The sequence below is a fragment of the Schistocerca nitens genome, chromosome 1, assembly GCF_023898315.1.
Source record: "Schistocerca nitens isolate TAMUIC-IGC-003100 chromosome 1, iqSchNite1.1, whole genome shotgun sequence".
Taxonomy (NCBI): Eukaryota; Metazoa; Arthropoda; class Insecta; order Orthoptera; family Acrididae; genus Schistocerca; species Schistocerca nitens.
Genome location: NC_064614.1, coordinates 457216679 through 457242999, shown reverse-complemented (window position 1 = coordinate 457242999; position 26321 = coordinate 457216679). Strand labels below are relative to the sequence as shown.

General features: G+C 42.7%; 1 protein-coding gene and 1 non-coding gene across 2 annotated transcripts in view; both read right to left on the bottom strand.

Annotated features, from left to right (window-relative positions):
• Positions 1 to 275: 275 nt before the first annotated feature.
• The window catches only part of LOC126251760 (beta-1,3-glucan-binding protein-like), a 291287-nt gene continuing 265241 nt past the window's right edge, over positions 276 to 26321 (bottom strand). Inside the window, exons 5-6 of the mRNA XM_049952379.1 lie at positions 19270 to 19483; positions 276 to 4690 (exon numbers count right to left, since the gene is read on the bottom strand). Coding sequence (XP_049808336.1) covers positions 4466 to 4690; positions 19270 to 19483 — 439 coding nt within the window. The 3' untranslated portion in view covers positions 276 to 4465. The remainder of the gene's footprint in view (positions 4691 to 19269; positions 19484 to 26321) is intronic.
• Trnat-agu (transfer RNA threonine (anticodon AGU)) lies at positions 13473 to 13544 on the bottom strand. Its single transcript has one exon. It is a non-coding gene; the product is annotated as a tRNA-Thr (tRNA).

The following is a 26321-nucleotide window of genomic DNA, read 5'->3' as shown; positions in this document are numbered from 1 at the left end:
GGGCAGAACTATTCTGATGAGGGGTCACTACAAAAGTGTATGATGAAAAGTTATTTTGCAATCACTCTGTGTTTGCTATGCACTGCATTGTGGTGTGATTGCAGTCACCACTGACATTAACAACATTCAGAAATGTTTTTGTTGCTTTTTCTTATTTCAAAAATCTAAAATTTTTGTAATTTTAGAAATTTTTATTCAAAGGCACATATAATGTTTGATAACGTACTCTAAAATACTTTGATGTGTGATTAAATATAATAATTTTTGATAAATGTTTTATTGTGTTTTCGAATACATATTCAAACAAAAGAATATAGATCAACACATATCACAGTCATTTTACTTACATACAGTTGAGGTACATTATATATCATTATAGTTACGTATGGATAATTTTTTAAAAATTTGTCAAGATTCGTAATTGAGCAGTCACTTATCTGCTTGTTACATAAATGCTTACTCTAAATAATTATAACTTCCGAAACTAAGTCTTCTTGCAAAAGCATTTGGCAGCACATGCACGTGTTTGTACTATATTTCCGCGCAGTGGTTGTCCCTGTATTTGAACTCTGTGAACATCACTGGAACTAATACATAGACTCACACAGCTGTCCAGCTAATATTTTCTGTTGCTGCTGGGGATCTGAGCCAACGGCTCAATTCACTCTGCTCCTCGTCGTCGTGGGAAGAACGCTCATACAGGTCTTGCAAAGAACATTATTAATTAATTGACTCATACCCCCCCCCCCCCCCCCTTACACACACAATCCTGGAATAGAATTTTCAGTTTCCATCATTACATAGCGACGTTGGGTTGTAGACTTGACGAATGTGTACAGTGCCGAGTACTACTGAGTACTGAGGACTCTTTCAGAATATAAAATTTATGATGGAGGGTTTTCGGAGTGGTGTTTGATTACAAAAGAATATTATTTAATTTAATTCGTAAGGTTGCTTAACAGTTTTATAAGACGTTAAGCGAAATCAGACATAAATTTAAAGTGTTCGAAATACAGATAACAAACTAACGCTAACGTGATGATATCAGCAAACAGTATGAAAAAATATTTCGAATATCATGTTAAATGAGGTAGTTCATCGCTCATATCTAAAGAAAAAGCAGGAACTGTAATAACAATAGTGTATACAATGCTTACGCAAAAACTTGGCTGTATTCGTAATATCTGAGATCAGCAGTCATTAGTTAAAGAGTTCCATCTGAAATGTTATCTCTAATCTCAAATATTAAAAATATCTGTTAAATGAATTCCAAAGTGTTAAGTACCGGTATGTATCTTTGTATTCATATCCGGCTGGAGACCCGATATGAATACAATGAATTATTACGCCGGGAAAGTGTACGGAGCCACACCGGTTTGTATCTATTCACACAATGTTCTGCACTGTCAATTTCTCTATGCGACACAAAATATTATCTGCAACTATAGGTAGATTGCCAGCATTTGACCATCAATAGTATTCGTGAAAAAGGGTGTTACTGCAGTAAATCTGTAATTGGAGATCTTAATGAGTCATGTCAGTGATACTGGGTTTGAACCGTAGAGCTCAAACAAGCAGTATTTCACGAGAAGTCTGTTATCAATGTTCACAGTTAAATACATTTGTATATTTCCAACATGGTGATAATTTCCAGAGGCGAGAATTTCACAGCTGGGGTTGTGGGAACTACAGTCAAAGAAACTAATTCTGCGGTGCTTCATATAATGAATAGGTGTAAAAGACGCAAGCTACAAGCCTACTCTAACAGGATTATTTGTTACAATGTTCAAGTAGTTGTCTCACACAGTTGGCGCAGTTGAAAAAAGGCTCCTCTTTCCGTTTTGAGAGGCTGAAGAGTGTCTCATCCAATATTTCAAACACAGCACATTGAAGACACTAGTTTCTTATAATATGCTTAGGTTACGTCAAGTATCTAACATACCTAAAATGTAGGAAGCCTCCTAAATGACATCGACCTAAAGTTGTACTTAAAAAACCATGTCGTGTGATTTTCAAATGAACAGGATTATAGATTTCGGAAGGTGTGTAAACAATGCATATCGTATTGTACTCGTCTGCTGCATGTGTGTGGGACATTAACTCCAATTTTCCGACAGTACATTGTGTCACATACGCTTGAGTTCTCGTTCACATTACTCGGAAATTTATTGTTTTCTGATATCATTTCATACTAAAGCCCACTGTGTGTTAGGATCGACAACTATCCGAGACTAGGAGTAGGTAAGAATCCCAACGCCAGAGAGAGTATATCTGACTGAACCAATGGCCGACTGGATTATTTTCACGTTCCGTTTTCGGTAATACACATTCCAAGTTGCATTACTGTCGCCTGCGTGGTATACTCCAGAAGGCCAGTGTGAGGAACAATTTACTGATAGCAGTTGAAAGCTACACTGAGGTGTAATTCTTTTCACGTCAGCGGCACAAATTAAATGGAAAGTAATGTTTCTCTTATAGATCAACGTGTACACTGCTCAGAATGACGAAGGCAGGAATAGCACTGTGATACCATCTACAGTAAATGTTTCCGTGAAAGCAGTTGAGCATCGAATTATATTTCAGAATAATTCATTATTTAAGCTAGAAAATTAATTTTCTGTAGCGGCTAATGCATAAGCAATAAGCAAAAGCCGTAGATACATATATGAACATAGTGTTTCCATAGACATTCTGCCTCTATGGCGGAGCGCTTGGGTGCCGCATACGTGAAGAATCTCCGTTGGAAGGACTGGAACAGAGTCTTCTCAGAATCAGACTTAGGCTACTTGGTCTTCTGAACAGCGGCGGCATTGTGGTTGCCAGGTGCTAGTACTCTAAGTCGAAAGGAGCTCCCACTGTGTGTAATGTGACTTTGTGACGAAACTAAAGACATGGTGTCTCATGGTACTTAAAAAAGCTCAAATAATTCGATGTCTCGTGTGCCGTTGAACCTGAAGTACTTCATTTTTCAGTCTGGTTGACGCCAGTACTCTCTGGAGTGTACGATTCATTCATTTTTCATCTTCGAAGCGACGATTTATTTACTTGTGAAGATACCGAAATCTTGCATTCCAACATCCAGTTTTTGCTGTTACCGAAAGAAGGTTAGTGTGTTTGAGGAAACCGTCGTGTGAATTAAATGGAGATACAGATTTCTTGCGCTTAAAGTTGCTAGTTCTGTTGAGTTTTTCACTATCATTCTTAACAAATTTTGAAAGTATAATTTTGAAGTGTAGCGCTACAACTATTTTTCGTTTAATTTCGTTAAGAAAAAGTAAATTAGTGTATTCCTCCGAGGTTTAGGGAAGTGGACTTGAGTCTCTTTAATGTTTCGGGCAGCAGTCTTTCACATTGTATAGTTCATGCAATATTGTCAGGTTTTACTTCGTCTTACCCTAAATGTTACCTAGCATCTTGACTTTTAGTCGGCCTCTAAGATAATTTTTTTGTGAGGTTGTGTGTGAGCGCACGCGTTTGAGAAACCAGTGCCAACCGAGTGCTTGTGTTTTGGAGACATTTCTGTTTACGCTATCCTGTCATATGCTTCACACATTTTCATTCTAGGTCAGTTATACGTTTGGACAGTTTGTATTGGAAACTTACAACTTAAATACTGGATCAAATGCCTATTGTTAAGGTGCTGTGTCTCTAAAAATTGACCAATAGCATTTTACTTCATAAAAATGGTTGAATCAGCCCTTGCACTTTCGTACGTGGAGTATTGTCGAGTTCTTATGTACCTGTCATCACACCACTTACAGATAAATATCACGTTACCCTTCCTTAGCTTCATAAAACGGTTTCTGACTGAAAAACTGGCACTGTTGCTAAAGCAGCATTCTCGCCACTGAAAAAGTCGGCACTCTACACATATGTATACCTTAATTAAACTAAGCAAAATAGCTAATATTGATGTCATCCTATAAAAGCGGTTTTTTGTTCTTATTTTGCACTTTAACTCGAACTTCGGCCGTCTCCTGTTGTAGAACAGACTTCCCATTATAACCTTACTCAATTCGGCAGTTCAGACTAAGCTCGGAGGGTTACACAATGGCACTGCGAACCAAGATAAACATAAGGGCGTAGTATTACATAATACGTATAACTTGTATGTGGCTGCGTAGACATGAGGTACCTCTCCAAGAAGCGTTCCGCGGCAGGTTGGTTCTGCGTTTTAATGCCATACTTCTATTGTGCGCAGCTTGTTAAGGCCACCACCAGAAAACCGACGAGCCCACCAATGGCAATAAACTCATTGTACGGCTACTGGCACTACACAACAGCCAGCGGTTTGCTACGTTTGTCTTTTTCAAATTTCCTCCATATCAAATCCAGGAGAAAGAGTGTCAGAGGAGAGGGCAGTAACGTCAGGGCCTCCCTGGAGACGTCAGAGCTGTGGCGCTTGCCCTTCAGGGCACCGGCGTTGGCACGTGAGGAGAAGCGGCGGCGGCGCGGAGCGGGCGTGTCACCTGCGGGTGACGGACGAGTAGGGGAAGGCGAAGACGCGCACGTAGTCGACGCGCAGCGCGGCGTCCTCGCCTCGCCACGTGGGCTGCCACCAGTGGCGCCGCTCCCAGAAGTCGCGCATCGGCGCCGCCGACGTCCAGTTCCACGGCTTGGGCCGCGGGAAGTTGCGCCACCCGTCCGGGAAGAACTTGCCGCCCACCGCCACGTTCATGATGATGAAGAACTGCCGACAAAACACCAAGTTCCTCTTACATAGATAGAAACGAAATATTCTCTTTATTTTTATAAGTTGTTTAGCGCTCGCTCGCTGCTTAGCTCGCATAGACTGTACGGTCTGCAAAGCTTTCTTGTTTTTTTTTTCTTTAATCGAACTTGTATGTTTTTCATACTTCTGACCAAAAAGCGAATTCGTAGTTGGAGTAGAAGATCTTTGTTAATCCTACTTTTTGAGTTCTAGTGGTGACATTTCGTTAGAAACTTTCGTCCCTTAACACAAATTTCTTTAGAAAACACATACGAACTTTCATAGATTTAGATTTAAAACATTTAAATATATGGAAATATTTTCATAAAAATTTTGATCCCCTATTTTACCCTCTTAGGGGTGGAATCACCAAAAATACTGACACACCTTTTTTAATTTCTAACCGAGAAGCTAAATACAAATTTTCTTAGATTTAGCTTTAGATATCCTTTCATAATGAAATATATAAATAAAACATTTCATCGCCTATTTCATCACCTTAGGGTTTGAATTCCGAAAAGCACTAAAACACAAATTTTACAATTTCTGACTGTGAAGGCAAAGACCAATTTTCATAGACGTTGCTTTAAAAATACTTGAATAAGATTTATTAAAAAACTTTAATCCGCTATTTTACTCCTTAGTCGTTGAAATTTCGATAATGCTGAAACACATACTTTTTTTGTCTCTGACCGAGAAATAAAATACCAATTCTTGTAGTTCTAGCTTAAAAATTTCCTTAGTAACGATACATTTTCAATAATTCTTTACTAAACGATGCCTACGGTTTAAGATCAACACCCGCTTAAAATTTTATGTTTCTTCCCTTACCAGTTTGGGCTGGCCGATGATGAGTGAGACAGTCAGGACATTTTCTTTCATGTAGGGTGTAATGGGTGTGAGTAAAGATATTTTTGTTGCTGAATTGGGGTGGGCTACTGAACCCCATTACAGCAGTATTTACGTCACTTGCAGACTAATAATTATAGCTGATACAAGTCGTCTATTTTTATGTTGGTTAACACCTCCAAGAATGTGTGCAAATAGCAAGCCATTAATGCTTATCTTCCCCTGGCAGCAGGTCAGGTGTTCATGTGTGGATGCATGGAGGCAAAAAGGGTTGTCTATACCGACAGGCGTACACCACTTAGTCGTGCTGTTACGACCATGCAGAAAATACCAGATCATAAAGTTTGTGACGTGTTTGTGGGAAGACTATTTGAAGTAGAGAAAAAACAACCAACACACTGATGTGTGTACATATAAGGTACCAAATATAAAAATATCTGCACTTGTACCCGTTACATACTGCACGTAGGGATTGAAGAATGGGTATAATGAAACCATTGCTGTGTTTGAGTACGACTCGGACGGTTAGAACAGTTAAAGCTACACGTCGAGAGAGATCTGAACCATCTTTCGCCCCCCCCCCTCCCTGCGATCTAACAACTCCTGTTGGTACTATCTCCAGGACGTAGCTTTATTAACTTACCATACATTTGCGTAACAAAAATAACTGAAATTTATGGACTGATACATCTTCTAGGTTACGAGCCATATGTAACAACAGCAACCAATAAATAAGTTTCGCTCGCCCCGCGATCTAGTGACATGTGTTGGTACTATCTCCATGACGAGTACTGCCGCTGTGTCTTTATTCCCGCGATCGCAATTGCCGTTATTCTAACATGATTTATGTTGTCTATTATGCACGTATTCGTGAATAATTTTTTCCCTTGTTTCATGTCAACATTATCATCTTGTTTTCAAGGTAATTAATATTTGATAACAAATTTACTCGTTATTCTTATACGTTAGCAGGGATCGAAATGCTCATGTGATACCCACTTGATAATATTTTTATTTTTTAAATTTTATTTTATCAGTCTTTTGACTGGTTTGATGTGGCCCGCCACGAATTCCCCTCCTGTGCCAACCTCTTCACCTCGGAGAAGCACTTGCAACCTACGTCCTGAATGTATTCCAGTCTCTGGTGGAGGCTCTGTAATGGTATGGGGCGTGTGCAGTCGGAGTGATATGGGACCCATCACACGTCTAGATACGACTCTGGCACGTGACACGTACGTAAGCATCCTGTCTGATCACCTGTATCCATTCATGTCCATTGTGCATAACGACGGACTTGACCAATTCCAGCAGGATAATGTGACACCCCACACATGCAGAATTGGCACAGGGTGGCTCCAGGAACATTCTTCTGAGTCTCATATTATGTTGGCCACTAAACACCCCAGCTATAAAAATTATTGTGCGTATCTGGGACGCCTTGCAACGTGCTGTTCAGAAGAGATCTCCAACCCCTCGTACTATTACGGATTTATGGACAGCCCTGCAGGATTCATGGTGTCAGTTTCTTTGGTTCTTCAGTGTAAATTTACACTAAAAGTAGCGTGGATAGAGGTAGTGATCTTTATTCGCTCGCACAAAACTTCGATGTGCGAGCTGGTCATAAGACGACACTGCCTGGGAATGCACTTCGTCTTGGGCACTCGAGAGAGAGAGGTGCGTAAAACTTTTTTCTCACTCTCGAGCTGGTAGACATATTTGACCACAGTTCTGCACACCATTGGTGGATGTTATATATCAGTTACCTTGCTCCACTGACGGTGGTTTTCCTTATCCAGGAAAAATTCGTGGCCTGACGGTTTTAGTACAAATAATGGTAGCGCAAGACGTCAACAGTACTTCTGCGAAGTTAATCAGACTCTATAGTAGGTGGGTCGTGATAGCTATGATATAAATTGTCTTGTTCTTACAGGTAAAAGTCTGTGGCGCACAACCCGCAATCGGGCATCTGCCCTCACTGCAGGCAGAGTGCAGCCCTTTTGTAGCAGCAGAAGTAGGAGAGGCAATGTGCCAGGCCCATCGCACCGGTTCCTTTTATACGCGGGAAGATCCCCTGTACTCAGTTTGATAGCAGCACCCTTTATTGGTTCCTGTTGATGCTGTTACATATGCTGCGAGCAGTATGTTGGGCGTATCATTTGTGCTACAAGTCATAGAGATAAAATATGTAGGTCCATTGTGTTTAAACAGTGAAAAACACATCTCTGTGCACTGATTCTCGCAGGTTAAAGAAACCGTAATCGCAAGCGCAATACAACAGAATTTTAAACCCCTAGTGCACACTCCTTATACCGTCGCACAAGCAACAAACAAGAACTATTAACACTTTCGTGTGGTAGAATATGAATAAACATTAATGTCGCTGTTGATGGAAACATTCCGAAGGGATTTCCTACATCATTTATATGCGCAGTCACGTCCGCAGCTCGTGGTCGTGCGGTAGTGTTCTCGCTTTCCCACGCCCGGGTTCCCGGGTTCGATTCCCGGCGGGGTCAGGGATTTTTTCTGCCTCGTGATGACTGGGTGTTGTGTGGTGTCCTTAGGTTAGTTAGGTTTAAGTAGTTCTAAGTTCTAGGGGACTGATGACCATAGATGTTGAGTTCCACAGTGCTCAGAGCCATTTGAACCATTTTTGCGCAGTCACTGCACTATTTTCATTTGCGAAACCTAAGTCTTGTTGTGTGCAGCTACGGCTAATAGTGACCCTGTAACGCCTCACAACGTTCAAAATGTTCCATGTGCTCATTGCACAAAAGTCTTTATAACAGATTCCAATAGTTTCAGTTCATAGTGATATCAGCCTTATCGATTCATTCTTTACTGGAGGAACGAACTGCAATAATGTAAAGATTAATACTAATATATTCATTAGATGTAGCACTGTTTGAAGACACCTAATATCGTGTGAGCCCTCTATGTCAGGATCGGGAGTTTTCCCTCTTGAGCACAATCCAATCCTCTTTTTTTCCCTACATCGCGGCCGTTCACCGAGGGTCACTACGTCCCTCATGTCAGTTACCTGTAGTGCCCTTGACGTTTTATTCTGCCGCAGAGTGATTCTTTCCGTAAAATTTATTTTTTTACTTATTATTAGTCCTGGTACCGAATTACACGTGTATGATTTTGTGTTGGTAATCCTGTACTGACATGACCAAAATTCCTGTTCTTCCCACCACCTCACTTTACTAATTCCCTCTACATCTAATTTCAACCTGATCATTTCATTCTGAAATTCTCTAACCTACCTACTTACCCGATTAGGAGCTCAACATTCCAAGCTGCGATTCGTACAACGATATATTGTTTTTTTCTGATGACATCCTCACATAGAAAGCTGAATAGGAGATTACTTTATCTCACGGAAATCACGAATAAACCGAACAGTAGAGCTGCATGTCCTCGAGAAACACAACGCTTGTTCCTGTGATGTAATTTGGAAAAAAAATTGAAAATTGTGTAGGCTTCCTTCAGTTATCATGAAAGTTTCCTGGGTATGGCTCAAATGTTCAAATGTGTGTGAAATCTTATTGGACTTAACTGCTAAGGTCATCAGTCCCTAAGCTTACACACTACTTAACCTAAATTATCCTAAGGACAAACACACACACCCATGCCCGAGGGAGGACTCGAACCTCCTGGGTATAGTACCGCGTCGTATAGTAGTAAACGATTAATGACTCAACCAATGTTTCACCCCAGTAAAGCCAGAAGAAGTCCACTGTAACCATGGCCAAATATTGGTTTCATCAGTAACCGTTTATTACAATACGAAGCTGTATCATACGCGGAAAACTCCCATGTTTAAAACTTTAGTTTAGTGTCCGTGCAATAATATTTGTGAAAAATGTACAGACAAGAGGGATACTTGTGCCTGAAACAAAATCTACACCACAGTTTAGGTACATGAAAACACACTTACGGACTAAACTATGTACGACGCCTGAATTTGAGAACATAGTATCGTGCGGAGCCCCAAATGCTCTAGTCAGAGTTTCTAAAAGTAGTGGAATGGAACCAAAGAGACGGCTGTCTGAAGAATATCTGCACTGTGGTCTTTTGGTGTTCTGACCCTCGTAAGGAGGATGTCCTTCCAGGACACAGTGATGACTACAGAGAGCATCGTACGGTAAGCCAGTTGCCACCGCTAGCTGAAGCCTGAATGTAGGCAACCAAGCACACAGGAAAGCTCCGCAGTGGAACTCCGACCAGGCGAAGCAGCTGCCGGTCTCGTTTAGTTTGGCGCCGACAGACAAGAAATAAAACAATGAAACTATATTCTTCTCGTAATATTCGAAGCATAGCTTCTATTACGCAAAGTAAAAATAAGTTATGAAGCTTTTAACTTTTAACACAACCCATGAACAATGTTCTATCACAAGTATTACGAATGATAAATGATTCATATTCATCTTCATCATGGGTAGAAATTATTCACAAAACGTTAATCTGCAACAGTTTTCTCTCACCTGCTGATTACTAGATTCCCGCAAGCCAGAACTTCCCAAGATACAGTACAAGAAGTGGATTATCGTTCGTAATTGATATAAACCATTCCACCCTATCACAGCACTTTCCAACGAAACTCTGGAGATATCGGTAGTTTAGAGGCGATAAAACAGAGACCTTTAAAAACGTCTTATCTTCCTCGTTTTTGAAGAAGCTATGGCCATCTCCGGCTTCGGTACATGAACCAGTACTCCCGAAAATCTCATACTACGTTTGAACTCAAAATACAATCTGTCAAAATTTTGGTCGATTCCATTAGAGGATACGTGATACACCTGAGTAAATACTTTCTTCGCCTTTAAAAGACCATTTAATGGTGTATAAGCAAAATTATCCTGTAACAGGACAGAAATTTTCAGAATTTCACATTCTTCATCACACACTCGAGGAGGTTCTGTAGAAACGTTCTTCTCCTTTGGCAAAGATCAGGGCCACATGCTAACCACAGTTATACAAGGTTATACATATGCATGATCCTCATGCTACTCCACTTTTTAAATGCGTCTCTATTTCTCGAAGAACTCACGTTCGACGTCCTTACTGTATTGACAAAACACGCTCACATAGAAAAGTCAATTACTTGTAATTAAACATCTTTAAATTGTTAAGATTTTCGTAGGCTGTATTGTCGAAAAGTTGTAATACTATGCAATGTACGACAGCTAACTATTATAGAACTTTTGTTCTCAGCAAGGATTTTGAAAGTTTAAAAAAAAAACTGACTGAAGTTTCTCATACTGAGAAATTGGAAGGAGCGCTCTATACTCACTTGAAAAAAAAATTTAATAGCCGAGATCGCACTAATTAATTTTTGTTACTAACGGCCAGTTTCGACGGATGAAACCGTCATCATCCGATCTTCAAAAAATTTTTGTTTATAAATCGTGTTCCACTAGGCGTTTATCATGCCGTCATTATCATGGAGAAAACATAGCACATTATACATAGGTTTGTGAAGAAAAAAACCACGTACAGATAAAAAGCACCTTATGCAGATGGGCATTTTCACACACGTTGTACTCCATTGAGGCTTTTCAGTTTTTGAAATGCACAATATACAGTAAAAATGCACATTTAGACAAATGTTTACGTTTACATGGCTTGTTGTATACGCCATGGACACCTCAGCAGAAGTGCATTTGCGCGGTATACTTTGATTGAGATGTACTCATGATGTATATAACATGACATGCAGAAGTAAATATTTGTACAAATGTGCATTTTTACTACATATCGTACATGTTAAGTACTAACAAGGCTCAGTGGAGTGTGTGAACGCGACCATTTGCACATGGAGATTTTTATCTGCACATGGTTTTACTTTCGACAGATATATGTCTAATGTGCTCTGTTTTCTCCACGGTACTGACGACGTGGCGTTAGTGAAAACGCATAATGCAACACGATTTATAATATAAATATGTTTGAAGACCTGAAGATCTCGGTTTCAGCTTCGGAACCGGTCGTCAAAAATAAAAAAAATAATTAATTCATTCTCGATTGTTAAAAGACATTCATTTAAATAAATTAATTGAGAGTCCCGAGAGCTGAGTTTTCAGCGTGACGGATTGCCGTCCTACGATTCCCGGCTGGGTCGGCGATTTTCTCTGCTCAGGACAGAGTGTTGTGCTTCATCTCCATCCGGTGCGCAGGTCGCCCAATGAAGTGTCGAATGTTATAATTCATGCACCAAGGCGGTCGGACCAGCCTTGCAAGGGTTCTCCCGGCCAATGACGCCAAACGCTCATTGCCATTTCCATTGAGAGTTACTTTTGGAAGTGGAACGGAATTTTAAAGAGAAGATATTATGATCACCTTACGAATGTTGCAGTCCTTAATTATCTGGGGGAAGAGCATTAAGACTTCTTCTCCCAGGTAACTGAGAACTGTAATCACCAGGAAGGACAAAGAAATTCCTGTGTCGTAAGCTGTCGTACTTTTGTTTGCTTTCACACATTTGGCGTCGCATAGGTTTCGATGTAATTTCTCTCCGTGTTTTACGTGTATGAGACTGAGCTGAGCTATAGAGACGGTCTCTGCTTCGTTCCTATTAGTCTGATTCGCTCGCAGGACGGCAACTGCCCTTCGACAGGGTCTCATAATGGTCTCAGTTCTAGCCAGTCCCACGTAACATAATCGGAGACATCTCATTTTCTAGTCTTTGCGTTACTCAACTGGAAGCAAAATTTTCCAAAATGCAAACAAGACCATTACGTTGTTTAGATGCCCCACAGGAGCTTAAAGCTAAGCTTTGTTTCTCTGGGGCAAATCTGAACCAAGTCAACGACAAGGATCCCCTCTTCCAGGAGTCTAGCAACATCCCTGAAAGTGCTGCAGGCTCTCTGAGTACTTTACAGTATACTAGGTATCTCTCGGGTTTATTTCACTCTGCAAATTAATGTCCACTATACTCACAGAATCACTGAATCCTTTGAAACCACTTTATAAGTGGTGTTTTTTTTCTTCTAAACGTCTTCGAACAGATGGGCACACATCCTTGCATGTGCTCCTCCTCCGTACGACATAACAATTCCTTTGGCAGAGTGTTGACTTGTGGTAGACTTCAGTCATACGAGACTAGGCTGAGGCTGTTCAATGACTGTAGCTAATTATCCATTATAAATTATTAACCGTTCTGCTGCACTGTTCATTTCAGGATTCATCATGTTATCGAGCCTCGATTTGAAGACGCCAACACAGATGACGCAATAGTTAAGAGAATGAACGCGTGTTCAGGACGATCGGGATTCGAATCACCCTCTGAACGGTTTCCAGCAAAGAAAGAAAGACTACTACAGCATTGTTCCTGGGAAACCCAGCCTCTAATAGTAAAAGTTTTTTCCCTTGTACTCAGCGACAATATTTGGTCGGGAATTTTGTGTGCAAATTGTGTGTTATGTATATTTTTTGAGTGTGGGTGAGTGTAAAGAGTTCATGTCGAGATGTTCCTTTAAAAACGCCAAGACCAGTTTTCTTTGATACCCTTGTCCAGTCAGAGGTACCTGTATCTAATAATCTAGCTGTCGACGTGACGTTAAGCACCAATCTCGTGTCTCTGGACGCCTGCAGTATCCTCTTCCATAATATGAGGGATACAGTTCGTTCCTTATTTATCTTGTATGTAATTTATCGGATATATTCTTACTTATCTCTGCCAGGCCGGAGCGGCAGAGATGACGAGAGGCTGGCTCATGTTACGAAAGAGGTGTGGTTTTGCCGCGCGTGAATGTGAGTCGGTCATGTGTGAGAGAGCCAGCAGAGAAGGCCGCGGTAGCGCGTGATGTAAGTTGTCGAGCATACAAGCTTAATAAATGCTGACTAAGATTAATTTCGGAATTTAAGAAAGAATATTTAATGTATAGAGATTGAAGCAGTGAGTGAAAATTTGTACCAAGGCTGGGAATCGAACCCAGGTCTCCTGCTTACTAGACAGGTGCGCTACCCACTTAGCCACCTTGGTACAACGATTTTCACAACTGCACGGATTACTCTGGCATACCTCCTTCCTCTATCCAAATTCTCACTGCCGCTCTAGTCTACTTTAAATTCCCCCTTACACACGAACAGAACTGCCGAGTCTCTCCATATTCTGGAATAGCACCTCAGCGTCAAACGTAAATGGGGAATCCAGTCTGAAACCCAGCTGCAGGTACTTAATACAAATGGAATGACACAATTTCATTGACTTTACTGGTTTCATACAGAAATGATTTTATGTATACAGGGTGTTACAAAAAGATACGGCCAAACTTTCAGGAAACATTCCTCACACCCAAATAAAGAAAAGATGTTTTGTGGACATGTGTCCGGAAACGCTTCATTTCCATGTTAGAGCTCATTTTAGTTTCGTCAGTATGTACTGTACTTCCTCGATTCACCACCAGTTGGCCCAATTGAAGGAAGGTAATGTTGACTTCGGTGCTTCTGTAGACATGCGACTCATTGCTCTACAGTACTAGTATCAAGCACATCAGTACGTAGCATCAACAGGTTAGTGTTCATCACGAACGTGGTTTTGCAGTCAGTGCAATGTTTAGAAATGCTGAGTTGGCAGATGCCCATTTGATGTATGGATTAGCACGGGCCAATAGCCGTGGCGCGGTACGTTTGTATCGAGACAGATTTCCAGAACGAAGGTGTCCCGACAGGAAGACGTTCGAAGCAATTGATCGGCGTCTTAGGGAGCACGGAACATTCCAGCCTATGACTCGCGACTGGGGAAGACCTAGAACGACGAGGACACCTGCAATGGACGAGGCACTTCTTCGTGCAGTTGGCGATAACCCTAATGTCAGCGTCAGAGAAGTTGCTGCTGTACAAGGTAACGTTGAACACGTCACTGTATGGAGAGTGCTACGGGAGAACCAGTTGTTTCCGTACCATGAACAGCGTGTGCAGACACTATCAGCAGCTGATTGGCCTCCACGGGTACACTTCTGCGAATGGTTCATCCATCAACGTGCCAATCCCCATTTCAGTGTAAATGTTCACTTTACGGATGAGACTTCATTCCAACGTGATCAAATTGTAAATTTTCACAATCAACAAGTGTGGGCTGACGAGAATCCGCACGCAATTGTGCAATCACGTCATCAACACAGATTTTCTGTGAACGTTTGGGCAGGCATTGTTGGTGATGTCTTGATTGGGCCCCATGTTCTTCCACCCATGGAGCACGTTATCATGATTTCATACGGGATACTCCACCTGTGCTGCTAGAACATGTGCCTTTACAAGTACGACACAACATGTGGTTCATGCACGATGGAGCTCCTGCACATTTCAGTCGAAGTGTTCGTTCGTTTCTCAACAACAGATTCGGTGATCGATGGATTGGTAGAGGCGGACCAATTCCATGGCCTCCACGCTCTCCTGACCTCAACGCTCTTGACTTTCATTTATGGGGGCATTTGAAAGCTCTTGTCTACGCAACCCCTGTACCAAATGTAGAGACTCTTCGCGCTCGTATTGTGGATGGCTGTGATACAATACGCCATTCTCCAGGGCTGCATCAGCGCATCAGGGATTCCATGCGACGGAGGATGGATGCATGTATCCTCGCTAAAGGAGGACATTTTGAACATTTCCTGTAACAAAGTGTTTGAAGTCATGTTGGTACGTTCTGTTGCTGTGTGTTTCCATTCCATGATTAATGTGATTTGAAGAGAAGTAATAAAATAAGCTCTAACATGGAAAGTAAGCGTTTCCGGACACATGTCCACATAACATATTTTCTTTCTTTGTGTGTGAGGAATGTTTCCCGAAAGTTTGGCCGTACCTTTTTGTAACACCATGTATAGACTGAGGAGGCGAGTGAAAATTTGTACCAAGGCCGGGAAAGTCTCTGAAATTGTGTCATTTAATTTCTATAAGTACCTGCAGCTGGGTTTCAGGCTGGATCCGCTATTTACGTTCGATGCTGAGGTGCCATTCCAGAACATTCCACAACTGTTCGTGTGTAAGGGGGATTTAACTTAGACTGGGGCGGCAGTGAGAATTTGGCCAGAGGAGAGAGGCATGCCAGGGCAATCCCTGCAGTTGTGTGAACCGCTGTGGCTAGCACACCTGCCTAATAAGCTGGAGACGCAGTTACAGATTTTCACCAGCCGCTTCAGCCTATATACATAAAATCTTATCTGTATGAGACCAGTAAAGTCTCTGAAATTACGTCATTGCAAGAATATTTGAGGTATTATAGCGACTGCATCGAACCTAACAAGGGAAACTCCCCATCGCAACCCCCTCAGATTTAGTGGTAAGATGGCGCAGTGGATATCCCGCCAAAAACTGAACACAAATCAAGCATGAAAACACGAAGAAGGTAAACAGAACTGTGAAAAAAGAAGCAAACTGGAAACGGTGAAGGGCCGAAGCTCAAGATGCGCAACACTGAGCACAGTAGAATAGCGGCGGCGTCTTAGTTATGTGGTCCGTCTTCAAATCTCCCTCGTTTGCCATTATTTTTTTTTCCACAAAATTATCAACTGTCCGGCCCGTCGGTGACGTGTCTGTTCCATATTCAAATTTGTAGTTTAACGTCCGTTTGCAGAAGCGAGCTGTTAAGAAGGAATTCCCACACGTACATACCTCCTACCTGTTCTAAACATGTACCAATTGTTATGATCCTTGCGTTCCGTTTTGGAAGTTTTGACTCTTAAATTCCTTTGTTGTAACATACTTCACTCCCATTTTTTTTTTTTTGTTTCTTTTTCATTTCTGTGAGAGGCCTATGTGGCATGTCACTCTATTCATCACATTTGCTTGTGACGGTAATATATTCTTACCACATGACTCATATTCTATAACAATGTATAGTATAACTACAGAAGGAGAACAGACCCGTCAGTGAGCGGACGGAATTTCATAATTTTGTGAGGGAAAGAAACAGGGGAGGAGGGAGTTTTGAACATTGTTTTCCCACTTTGTAGTCCAACTCTGAACCACACAACCTCAACGCTATTAGCTCAAATGGCTCTGAGCACTATGGGACTCAACATCTGAGGTCATCAGTTCCCTAGAACTTAGAACTACTTAAACCTAACTAACCTAAGGACATCACACACACCCATGCCCGAGGCAGGATTCGAACCTGCGACCGTAGCAGCCCCGCGGTTCCGGACTGCAGCGCCAGAACCGCACGGCCACCGCGACCGGCACAACGCTATTATTCTTGACATTTGCTAGATGTTGACTTGTTGCGCTTGGACCCTTCACTGTTTCTATTTTCTTGCTTCTTTTTTCACAGTTCAGTACACTTTCTTACTGTGTTCATACATGGTCTGTATTCAGTTTTTGACTGGCTATTGACTGAGGCATATTACCACTAAATGTGAGGGAGGGGGCTGCGATGGGGAGTTTCTCTTGTATGAGCAACGGCTAACGCGTGTGAGATCGTCTAAGGTGAACTGCGGTGTGAATGCGAGTTAGACGACGTGGGCACATTTGTGTTGAATTTAAAGCAGAATAAATTCCCTGTTCATTTAAATCGTGTGTAGTTTGAAAACGTCTTTTCCTCATTTTCTTAATATTTGACGTCAGTCAGGAATAATACGGGTTTCAATAGAGTACGTGCCACGAGAGGCACAGTTAGAGACTGTAATCGTGAGATGCGTTTTCCTGGGTATAAGGCTGTCCTTCAGTGCTGTCATGAATATCATAGGACGATGCCTAACATTTCGGCAGAAAACAAATCAGATCTTTTTCTTGTGGCTTTGTGCCACATTGGCGCAAAGTCGATATGGTTATTAACGTATGTGGCACGGTTAGCTTAAGGGATGGTCGGCTGGCCTTCCTGTCGCCACCTCGTTACCTTCTCAGACAGAATCTGTGTGTGCCAACAGTCTGAGTGTAGTGTTAGTCACACGAAAGCAAGCGAAAGTTTTCGAAATATTTGTGAATCTTGTGACTGAGGCGGGATTAACATAGACAAATGTAATGTATTGCGAATACATAGAAAGAAGGATCCTTTATTGTATGATTATATGATAGCGGAACAAACACTGGTAGCAGTTACTTCTGTAAAATTTCTGGGAGTATGCGTGCGGAACGATTTGAAGTGGCATGATCATATAAAATTAATTGTTGGTAAGGCGGGTACCAGGTTGAGATTCATTGGAAGAGTCCTTAGAAAATGTAGTCCATCAACAAAGGAGGTGGCTTACAAAACACTCGTTCGACCTATACTTGAGTATTGCTCATCAGTGTGGGATCCGTACCAGATCGGGTTGACGGAGGAGATAGAGAAGATCCAAAGAAGAGCGGCGCGTTTCGTCACAGGGGTATTTGGTAACCGTGATAGCGTTACGGAGATGTTTAGCAAACTCAAGTGGCAAACTCTGTAAGAGAGGCGCTCTGCATCGCGGTGTAGCTTGCTGTACAGGTTTCGAGAGGGTGCGTTTCTGGATGAGGTATCGAATATATTGCTTCCCCCTACTTATACCTCCCGAGGAGATCACAAATGTAAAATTAGAGAAATTCGAGCGCGCGGGGAGGCTTTCAGACAGTCGTTCTTCCCGCGAACCATACGCGACTGGAACAGAAAAGGGAGGTAGTGACAGTAGCACGTAAAGTGCCCTCCGCCACACACCGTCGGGTGGCTTGCGGAGTATAAATGTAGATGTAGATGTAGATTTGGGTACCAGCCCTGTATTCACCTAATGGGATGTTGGAAACCGCCTAAAAACCACATCCGGTCCGGCCGGCGCACCGACCCTCGTCGTTAATCCGCCGGGCGGATTCGATCCGGAACCGGTGCACCTCCCCGTTCCGAAAGCAGCGCTTTAACAAGCACGGCAAATTAATCAGAACACCTTTTAATATAATACTGGGGAAGACGTACATTCTGCAGTGGTTGTTTTGTGAGAAGTATTTCCCTTGCGGTGAAGATAACAGCCACTACCCATTTCACGATGAACACACACTTTCGAACAGTGACGAACCCACTCTCCTATAGCTTGCTCCGCAACTTGCTTGGAGTATCGTTGTAATAGAGCTAGGCTTTGTTGCTTGTAAGACTCCTATTCGGATTGTGAAATGTATGACTTTCAAATACGGTACTCGGCAGAATGTACCGTCTAATGCTATATCCAGGAATTGCACACCCGCAAAAAATCCAACTCACAAACATTTTAAAGAGCGGTATAAAATGACAGTGCAGGGAGTCCAAAGGAATCGTCTGTATTCCTCCACAAGTTACTCTCCTGCAACAATATCACATAGCGTGGTTTGAAGGTCGACCTGAGAAGCGAATTCCCTTATCAGTTTCTCCATGCAATACAAGTCTTTTCCAACTATTGGAAAAGTCTCATCGAAGTCATATTTTACATCAGTTTTCAGGCAATATTTTATGCTAACAATGTTTGCCACTATACTTTTTTCATTGCCACATATTTTAGTGCAAACTGGTCAGTAACAGTGGCAAAATGATAAAACGTCAGTGTTTTGGTTTCTGACACTTGCTCTGGAAATCTCCCCTCTCCTACCTCACCCTTTCTTCACGATAACCAAAGAACGAGGTATGTTCCACGCTAAACAGCTTACAAGTCAGCGACTTCAGAATAAGCGTGCATGGATCACAGGCACGAAACACAACACGGAGAAATGAAGTAAAATATTCTGTGACAGATTGCCATACCGGTTGGGTATAATATGTTGAAAGAGAGAGTGAGAGAGGGAGAGAGACGCACCTCTTTGTCGAAGGGCGCAAGCACGTCCCCCGCGCGCCAGATGTTGTTGCCGCCGGGGTTCTGCTCGAAGCCGCCCAGCCTCCAGAAGCCACCGGCGGGCGCCGAGATCGACCCGATCAGCTGATGATCGATCGTGAAGCTGATAGAGTTACGTGTCCATACCATCCCATAGAGATGGAAATCGTCCGCGAAGTCACGGCCGTTGGAGAGAGTCCTGAAAATGAAGTGTAAATTACAAAATTACTTTATTCTGCAGTCCAATGTTCATTAAATACATCATGTGTCGACATGATATCAAATGAATGAGTTTTCACTAGTTACATTTCATTGTTACAACTGGAATTAGGAAAGAATTTCCTAGTCAAACTTTTCTTCCAATCATTCTTTCGATCCACTATTTATCTGTCAATATTTCATCTTCCTAATGAAATTACGCATCACTATTGATGACATTACGAACATATACCAAACTGAAACTGTTTATATGTTTCAATGTAAGTAATTACACAGTAAAGAAACTGATGACACATTTAAGGTAAAGTAAGCATGTGCAGTCCTGATTAATTCTCGAGTTGACGAGGAGTGCTTAGGAGGAATAAATTCATACCTGTATCAGGACCCTGTCTTCCCCTGTCAACAACCATAAACGATAGCATCACTTCTTCCCTTCTAAGCATTTAGTTGCAATAGGGCCCACGGGTGTGATAGACTTCGCCGGCCGCGGTGGTCTAGCGGTTCTGGCGCTGCAGTCCGGAACCGCGGGACTGCTACGGTCGCAGGTTCGAATCCTGCCTCGGGCATGGGTGTGTGTTATGTCCTTAGGTTAGTTAGGTTAAAGTAGTTCTAAGTTCTAGGGGACTTACGACCTAAGATGTTGAGTCCCATAGTGCTCAGAGCCATTTCAACCATTTTTTTTTTTTTTTGTGATAGACTTCTTGAAATAAATACGTTTCCTACAATGGATGTTATCTATTTCGATTTATTTCCGCTTTTTTTTTTTTGAGTTCGCAAAATAAAAATAAAACGAAAATAATTAACAGCGGATGCAGGAAACCTATGTGTTTCAAGATCTTTTCCTCTATGCTGAAGGACTCGCAAGACAGAAATCTTCATTCTTTCAATCCCAAGGATGTCTCAGGCATACATAATCTCACTTTCAGTATATACATATAACTATGACAATAATTCATCAATCATACACAAGCCGGTCACTAGGGTGACTCTTATAACGCATTTCTTAAAATTAAACTAACCTCAATGTTTGTCGGGTCAACGCCCCCCCCCCCCCCTCAACACTAGATTGGTTCCATTTCATGTAAGCATATTAAATCTGGGCTCAGTAGAAAAAGGGGAAATGGTACCTTTTGTAAAGCTACAATAGTAAAATTACTGTGTTGGAGCTCTTTGGATTACATTTAAGTGGGGTTTGAGGCTAGAATGGGCCACAATATTTTCTCTTCTCAAGTCGCCGAATGTACCGATACCCCAATGAGGCGTTTAACCCTCAGTGTGTGGAGAGTGCCAAGCTGGCCTGAAGGGTTTTTTTGTTATTTTGGGGCTGTTTTGGCACCGTGACTTGGATCCTATCAATCAGGTTACCGCGAATAAGAACCAGGATGTTTATTTCAACATTCTCGGTGGCCCTTCGTCTACACCTTCATGAATGTGCTGTAGATATTCTCATCCAAGACAACAACAACCGTGTACACACGTCTGCACGAATACGTTCCTGGTTTGACGAACACTTAGGCACACTATCTTATCTGGACTGGCCCGCTAAATCATCCGAAAATGACCGCACAGAAAATATCTGGTACCGGTACCGTGTAGAGGAGCTGATGAAACGTAGAAGTCACGCCTCCTTAAACTAGATAGCTCTGCAGGATCTAACCGTCAATGAGTGACTTCAGCGAAATTTGGTACACCTGTAGAAATTTGTGAGATATTATCAAGGCTCGAAACGTCGTTACACGATATTAGCGTCGTGTCTCCCTGCGGTTGACCAACATTTTTGTCGAGTGTCGTTACATCAGGAGTCTGCTGTTGGTATTTGCTCTGTTTATTTAGTACATGTACATGCAAGACGTACTTATTGGTCTAGTAATGTTAGCGGAGTGTACTTCACTACCACGAAATGACGACGGCTCTGGAAAATGAAGATTACCATGTAACGTGTCATCTACTACAATTTCATTGCAGACCGCGTACGAACTTGTATTGAGGAACAATAGATACAAAGGAACTATACGTAAGTACACTGCCTGACAAAAAAAGTGAAAGGTTGCAAAGGACATTGTCGGATGTCCACGTAATTTCGTACACGTAGTACATTTCATCGGCGGGTAAGTAAATATTTAGAGCTGCAATTTTCTGTGAGACGAAGAACTGCCACCAGAGTGCATTAATGTTGTTCGCCTTTTGTGTTGTTACCAGACCAGGCAGGGTATATAAAGCGCATGCAGAGCGTCAGATGTTAAATCATCACTGTGAAGGACACAGAAATGCCGTGTACTCGTGTGGGACACGTGACAGAGTTTGAAATCGCCTTATTGTTGGTCTCCAATTGGCCGGCTGGTCGAATCGTGCAGTATTCAGATTTGTGGGGCATTCTGATGTGACAGCGACGCGATGTTGGATTCCATGGGAACGTGACTACAGGCATACCCGTCGTCAAGGCTCCGATCGACCATATTGACAACCAGAAGAGAGGATCGGAGTGTTGTCAGCCAAGCACATCACAGCTCTTCCACACCTGCGCCCGTCATCCAAGGACAAGTAATGGGTTCAAATGGCTCTAAGCACTATGGGACTCAAGTAATGGGGTTCTTGGGACGATCCGAGTCATCCCACGTCACTGGTTGGAGACAAGCACCAGCGGACTAGGGAATTACAGACCCATGCGTAGGCTGCTGTTTACATCAGAACACAAATGACACCGTGCGGGATTAGCCGAGCGGTCTCAGGCGCTGCAGTCATGGACTGTGCGGCTGGTCCCGGCGGAGGTTCGAGTCCTCCCTCGGGCATGGGTGTGTGTGTTTGTCCTTAGGATAATTTAGGTTAAGTAATGTGTAAGCTTAGGGACTGATGACCTTAGCAGTTAAGTCCCATAAGATTTCACACACATTTGAACATTTCTAAGACACAATGCACACACAAATGACACACTACGAAGGAATTACCAGAATGGGACGGATGGTCGAAAATAAGTAGATATAATGTACACGTACAGACGAACAAATGGTTACAAATTCAGAAAAAAATGGATGATTTGTTCAAGAGAAAGAGTTTGACAACGCCAGCGTTCGAGGCGTTGGCGTGACCGGCAAGCACAGACTGCAGATGAATGGCGTCGCATTATGTTCAGCGATGAACCGTGGTTCTGAACCAGTCCAGATGACCGTCGCTGGCAAGTGTAGCAGCGACCTGGAAAGAAGATTCTTCCGATCTTTTGGAGAGGCATAGCGGTGTTACTTCTGTCGTGGTTTTTTGGGGAGCCATTGGGTATGAGTTCGGGTCTGCGCTGGTAGTGACTGAGGGAAATCTGACGTCGCAACGGTACATCACGGACGTCATGAGACAGTTTCTCCGTACTATTTTTCAACAGGACAATGCTGTTCCGTACATGACACGAGTTCCTAAGAACTATCTGCGTGGCCAGCAAGATCCCCAAATGTGTCGCCGATGGAACATGTATGGAACCAGCTCAGATATCTACTTCGGTCTAGTATCCAGGATATCATGAAGCGATAACAATAGCTGTGGGCAGCTTGCCTCAGGAGAGGGTACTACAGCTTTAGGGCACCCTTCCCAATCGGATCAGCTCGTGCATCCAGACCAGAAGGGGGCAACTTTATGCTGGTAAGTGGACTCACAGTGTTAAGTTCTTTGCAAATTAGACTCGATATTGTAATTCCTCAAATGACACCACGTACCCCCTCAAGCCGTGAAGTTTCATTTTGTTTCCTCCTCCGCTTCTGGGTGCTTCACATTTTTTGTCAGGCAGTGAAGTTTAGGGAGTTCACGGAAAGGGCTAAGGACCATAATTTGAGTTACAGTCATCCCAGATGGAATTCAAATATTTTAACTATGGCTCTACACCGGCTCTTCTGTCAAAATGGTTCAAATGGCTCTGAGCACTATGCGACTTAACTTCTGAGGTCATCAGTCGCCTAGAACTTAGAACTAATTAAACTTAACTAACCTAAGGACATCACACACATCCATGCCCGAGGCAGGATTCGAACCTGCGACCGTAGCGGTCGCTCGGCTCCAGACTGTAGCGCCTAGAACCACACGGCCACTCCGGCCGACAGCTCTTCTGTCACTACGGTACATTTATTTATTGCTCCACATCCCAACTTTTGGCAATTTCGGTGTGAAATGTCTGACAAGTAATTTTGTAGAATGCCTGCTCATCGATTCTGGACACTATTTGCAACTTGTTCAGAACCCTCAGAAGTACAGTACTGATGCTGTTACAGGTTCGGTCCTCGCGACCTGTGCTGGTAAACACACAGTGCCCGGTGCCCCAGTGCGCCTGCATCGACCCACGCGGCGCACCAGTCTGCGACGACCCGGCAGGCAAGCTGGCCTCGGCGGGCGTGGTGCGCCGTCCTTGGCGGAGCAGCTCTCGGTCCGTCTTGCTCAAAGGTCATTAAGCCGAAAATACCTGATCGGCAGACAGGCAGCCGCAGCCGAGCGGCAATCTGAGTAACGGTCGCCGCTGCTCCCGCTTCAGAAGCCTCACCTGCGCCACGCCTCGACTCACAATGGGTGCTTCACTTTTACCGTTCTACACAGCCACATTTACAGCGAGTGACATTTACATCAGCTATAGAATTTCCCACTATGTGTCACGAAAATGCACCAAAAAATTACGCAAGCTAACTAATGAATTTATGATCTCCTAAATGATCACAATGGAATGGATAGTCTCAAAAAGAGCTTACAATATGAACATCACAAAAAAGAAACAAGGGTTTTGGAATGCAGGCGAACTAAATTGGAACTTGTTGAGCAACTTAGATTAGGGAAGTAGACACCAAAAGCAGTGAGTGAGTTCTGTTATTTGCTCAGCAAAAATAACTGATGATGGCTGAAGTAGAGAAGGTATAGCATGCAGACTGCAGTGGCAAGCAAGGTACTTCTGAAAGAAAAAAGAAATTTGCTAACTTGGAACGTAAACCTTAACATTAGGTAATCTGGAGTGCAACCTTGTACGGAAATGAAATGTACAGGATAAGCAGTTAAGACAACAAGGGAATAGAAACTTTTGAAACGTGGTGCTACAAGAAAATTCTGAAGATTAGCTTGGCAGATCGGATAAATAACGAGCAGGCACTGAATAAAATTGTGGAAAAAGGAATTTACGGTCCAACTTGACTAAAAGGGGGGATCGATTGGTAGGAGACATCTTGAGGTAGCAACGAATCGTCAGTTTGGTAATGGAGTGGAGTGCGTATGAGAGGGGGGGGGGAGGGGGGAAGGGTAGTAACAGTTGTAGAGGGAGGCCGAAGGATGAATACAGCAAGCACATTAAATTGCATATAGTCTGTCACAGAGTACAGAAGCGTAGAGACCTATATCAAACCAGTCTTCGGACTCAAGACCGCAACACGAACAAATGTATCAGAGCTTTCCAGCTATTTATTCGTATTTCTCCGTTTACTGTACTTACAGATGCAGCAGTAGGTACCAACAGCGCAATTATCATTATGACCAAGCAAACAGGTTCGTATTACTTTTAACATAGCGCTGAGAGTGCTTGTTCTGATAACTGTCAAATTGTTTCTTTGTTACACATTAAGGCAAAAGAAATAGATATCGAAAACGCATATGAACTGTCTAATATTAACATGGAACACACGTCCTGATAAACAGCTGAGTATCAGCCCATCCTGTATGGCTCCACAGCGTAGTAACGTGTTCTCGTGAAAGGGCGACAACGAATTTCTCCATACGGCGTTTTGATACGCACATCTACCTAAAATCAACAGTGGAAAACAGGTTTTCTGTTTTTATCAATGCTTTCTCTTTTGAACAGAAAAATACTAACTTTCGGTTATGTTTTTTTGTTTTTAGGACTCCTATTTTCCGTAGTCTCAGTTACACAAGTAACATACGTTACATAATTTGTCGCGTAGAAACGCCAGAAATCGCCAGTGCACTGTTGTATTTCGCCTCTAGATGTGGAATTAGTAGAGTCCTATCACGGAGACGTAAAATATTTTATTACAAGTATGTGGTCGGAAAAGCGGTGTATTGTATTAACTACTAAACCTTTTTGAGGGTGCCATGTAATAACGTCATGCGCTGCTGCTGATGGTAACCTGTCTGAAGGGTGGAACCGAGTGGGGAGGCGCAGTAGTGAGACGTAAGACTCGTGGTCGGCAGGACTGCTGCTGAGATTCCAGTCCAGCCACGCATATTTAAGAAGGAAGATGCAAAGTTCCTTCGGATATGCATGCCTGTCTGAAGGAAGATTGCATCGTTCTTCTTAACAACACAGGCACTGCCATATCGAGTTATCGGCCGATAACAGGCAGCAGCTTCAACAAAAAATCCTCCCCTGCACGGGAACGCACCTACTCGTCTCCGATTTCGTCCGAATTAATGGCATATGCAGGGCGTGGCCAGCAATGAAAGTGACAGAAGTGGGACGTCCAGATGGCCAATCGTTGGGAAAAAAGCGTTTTTGGCGCGGGTCTGGCGTGGCATGAGCCATTTGTGTGATCTTAGTTTCCAGGCAGCGGTTTGTGCAGCGGAAAGAGCACAGAACAGTAATCCGAGGGACGTGGGGTCGAGACCCTACACGGAAACGTTTTTATATTTTCAATTTGTGTGTTACTTACACTGCAAATAATGCAAAATATATACAAAGTCAGCCATTCGTATACAGCGCAACGTGCTATAACCCTTTGTGGAAAATTATTTCCGGCAATCTACACTACTGGCCATTAAAATTGCTACACCACGAAGATGACGTGCTACAGACGCAAATTTAACCGACAGGAAGAAGATGCTGTGATATTTGGCGCCGGTGGTGACACCTA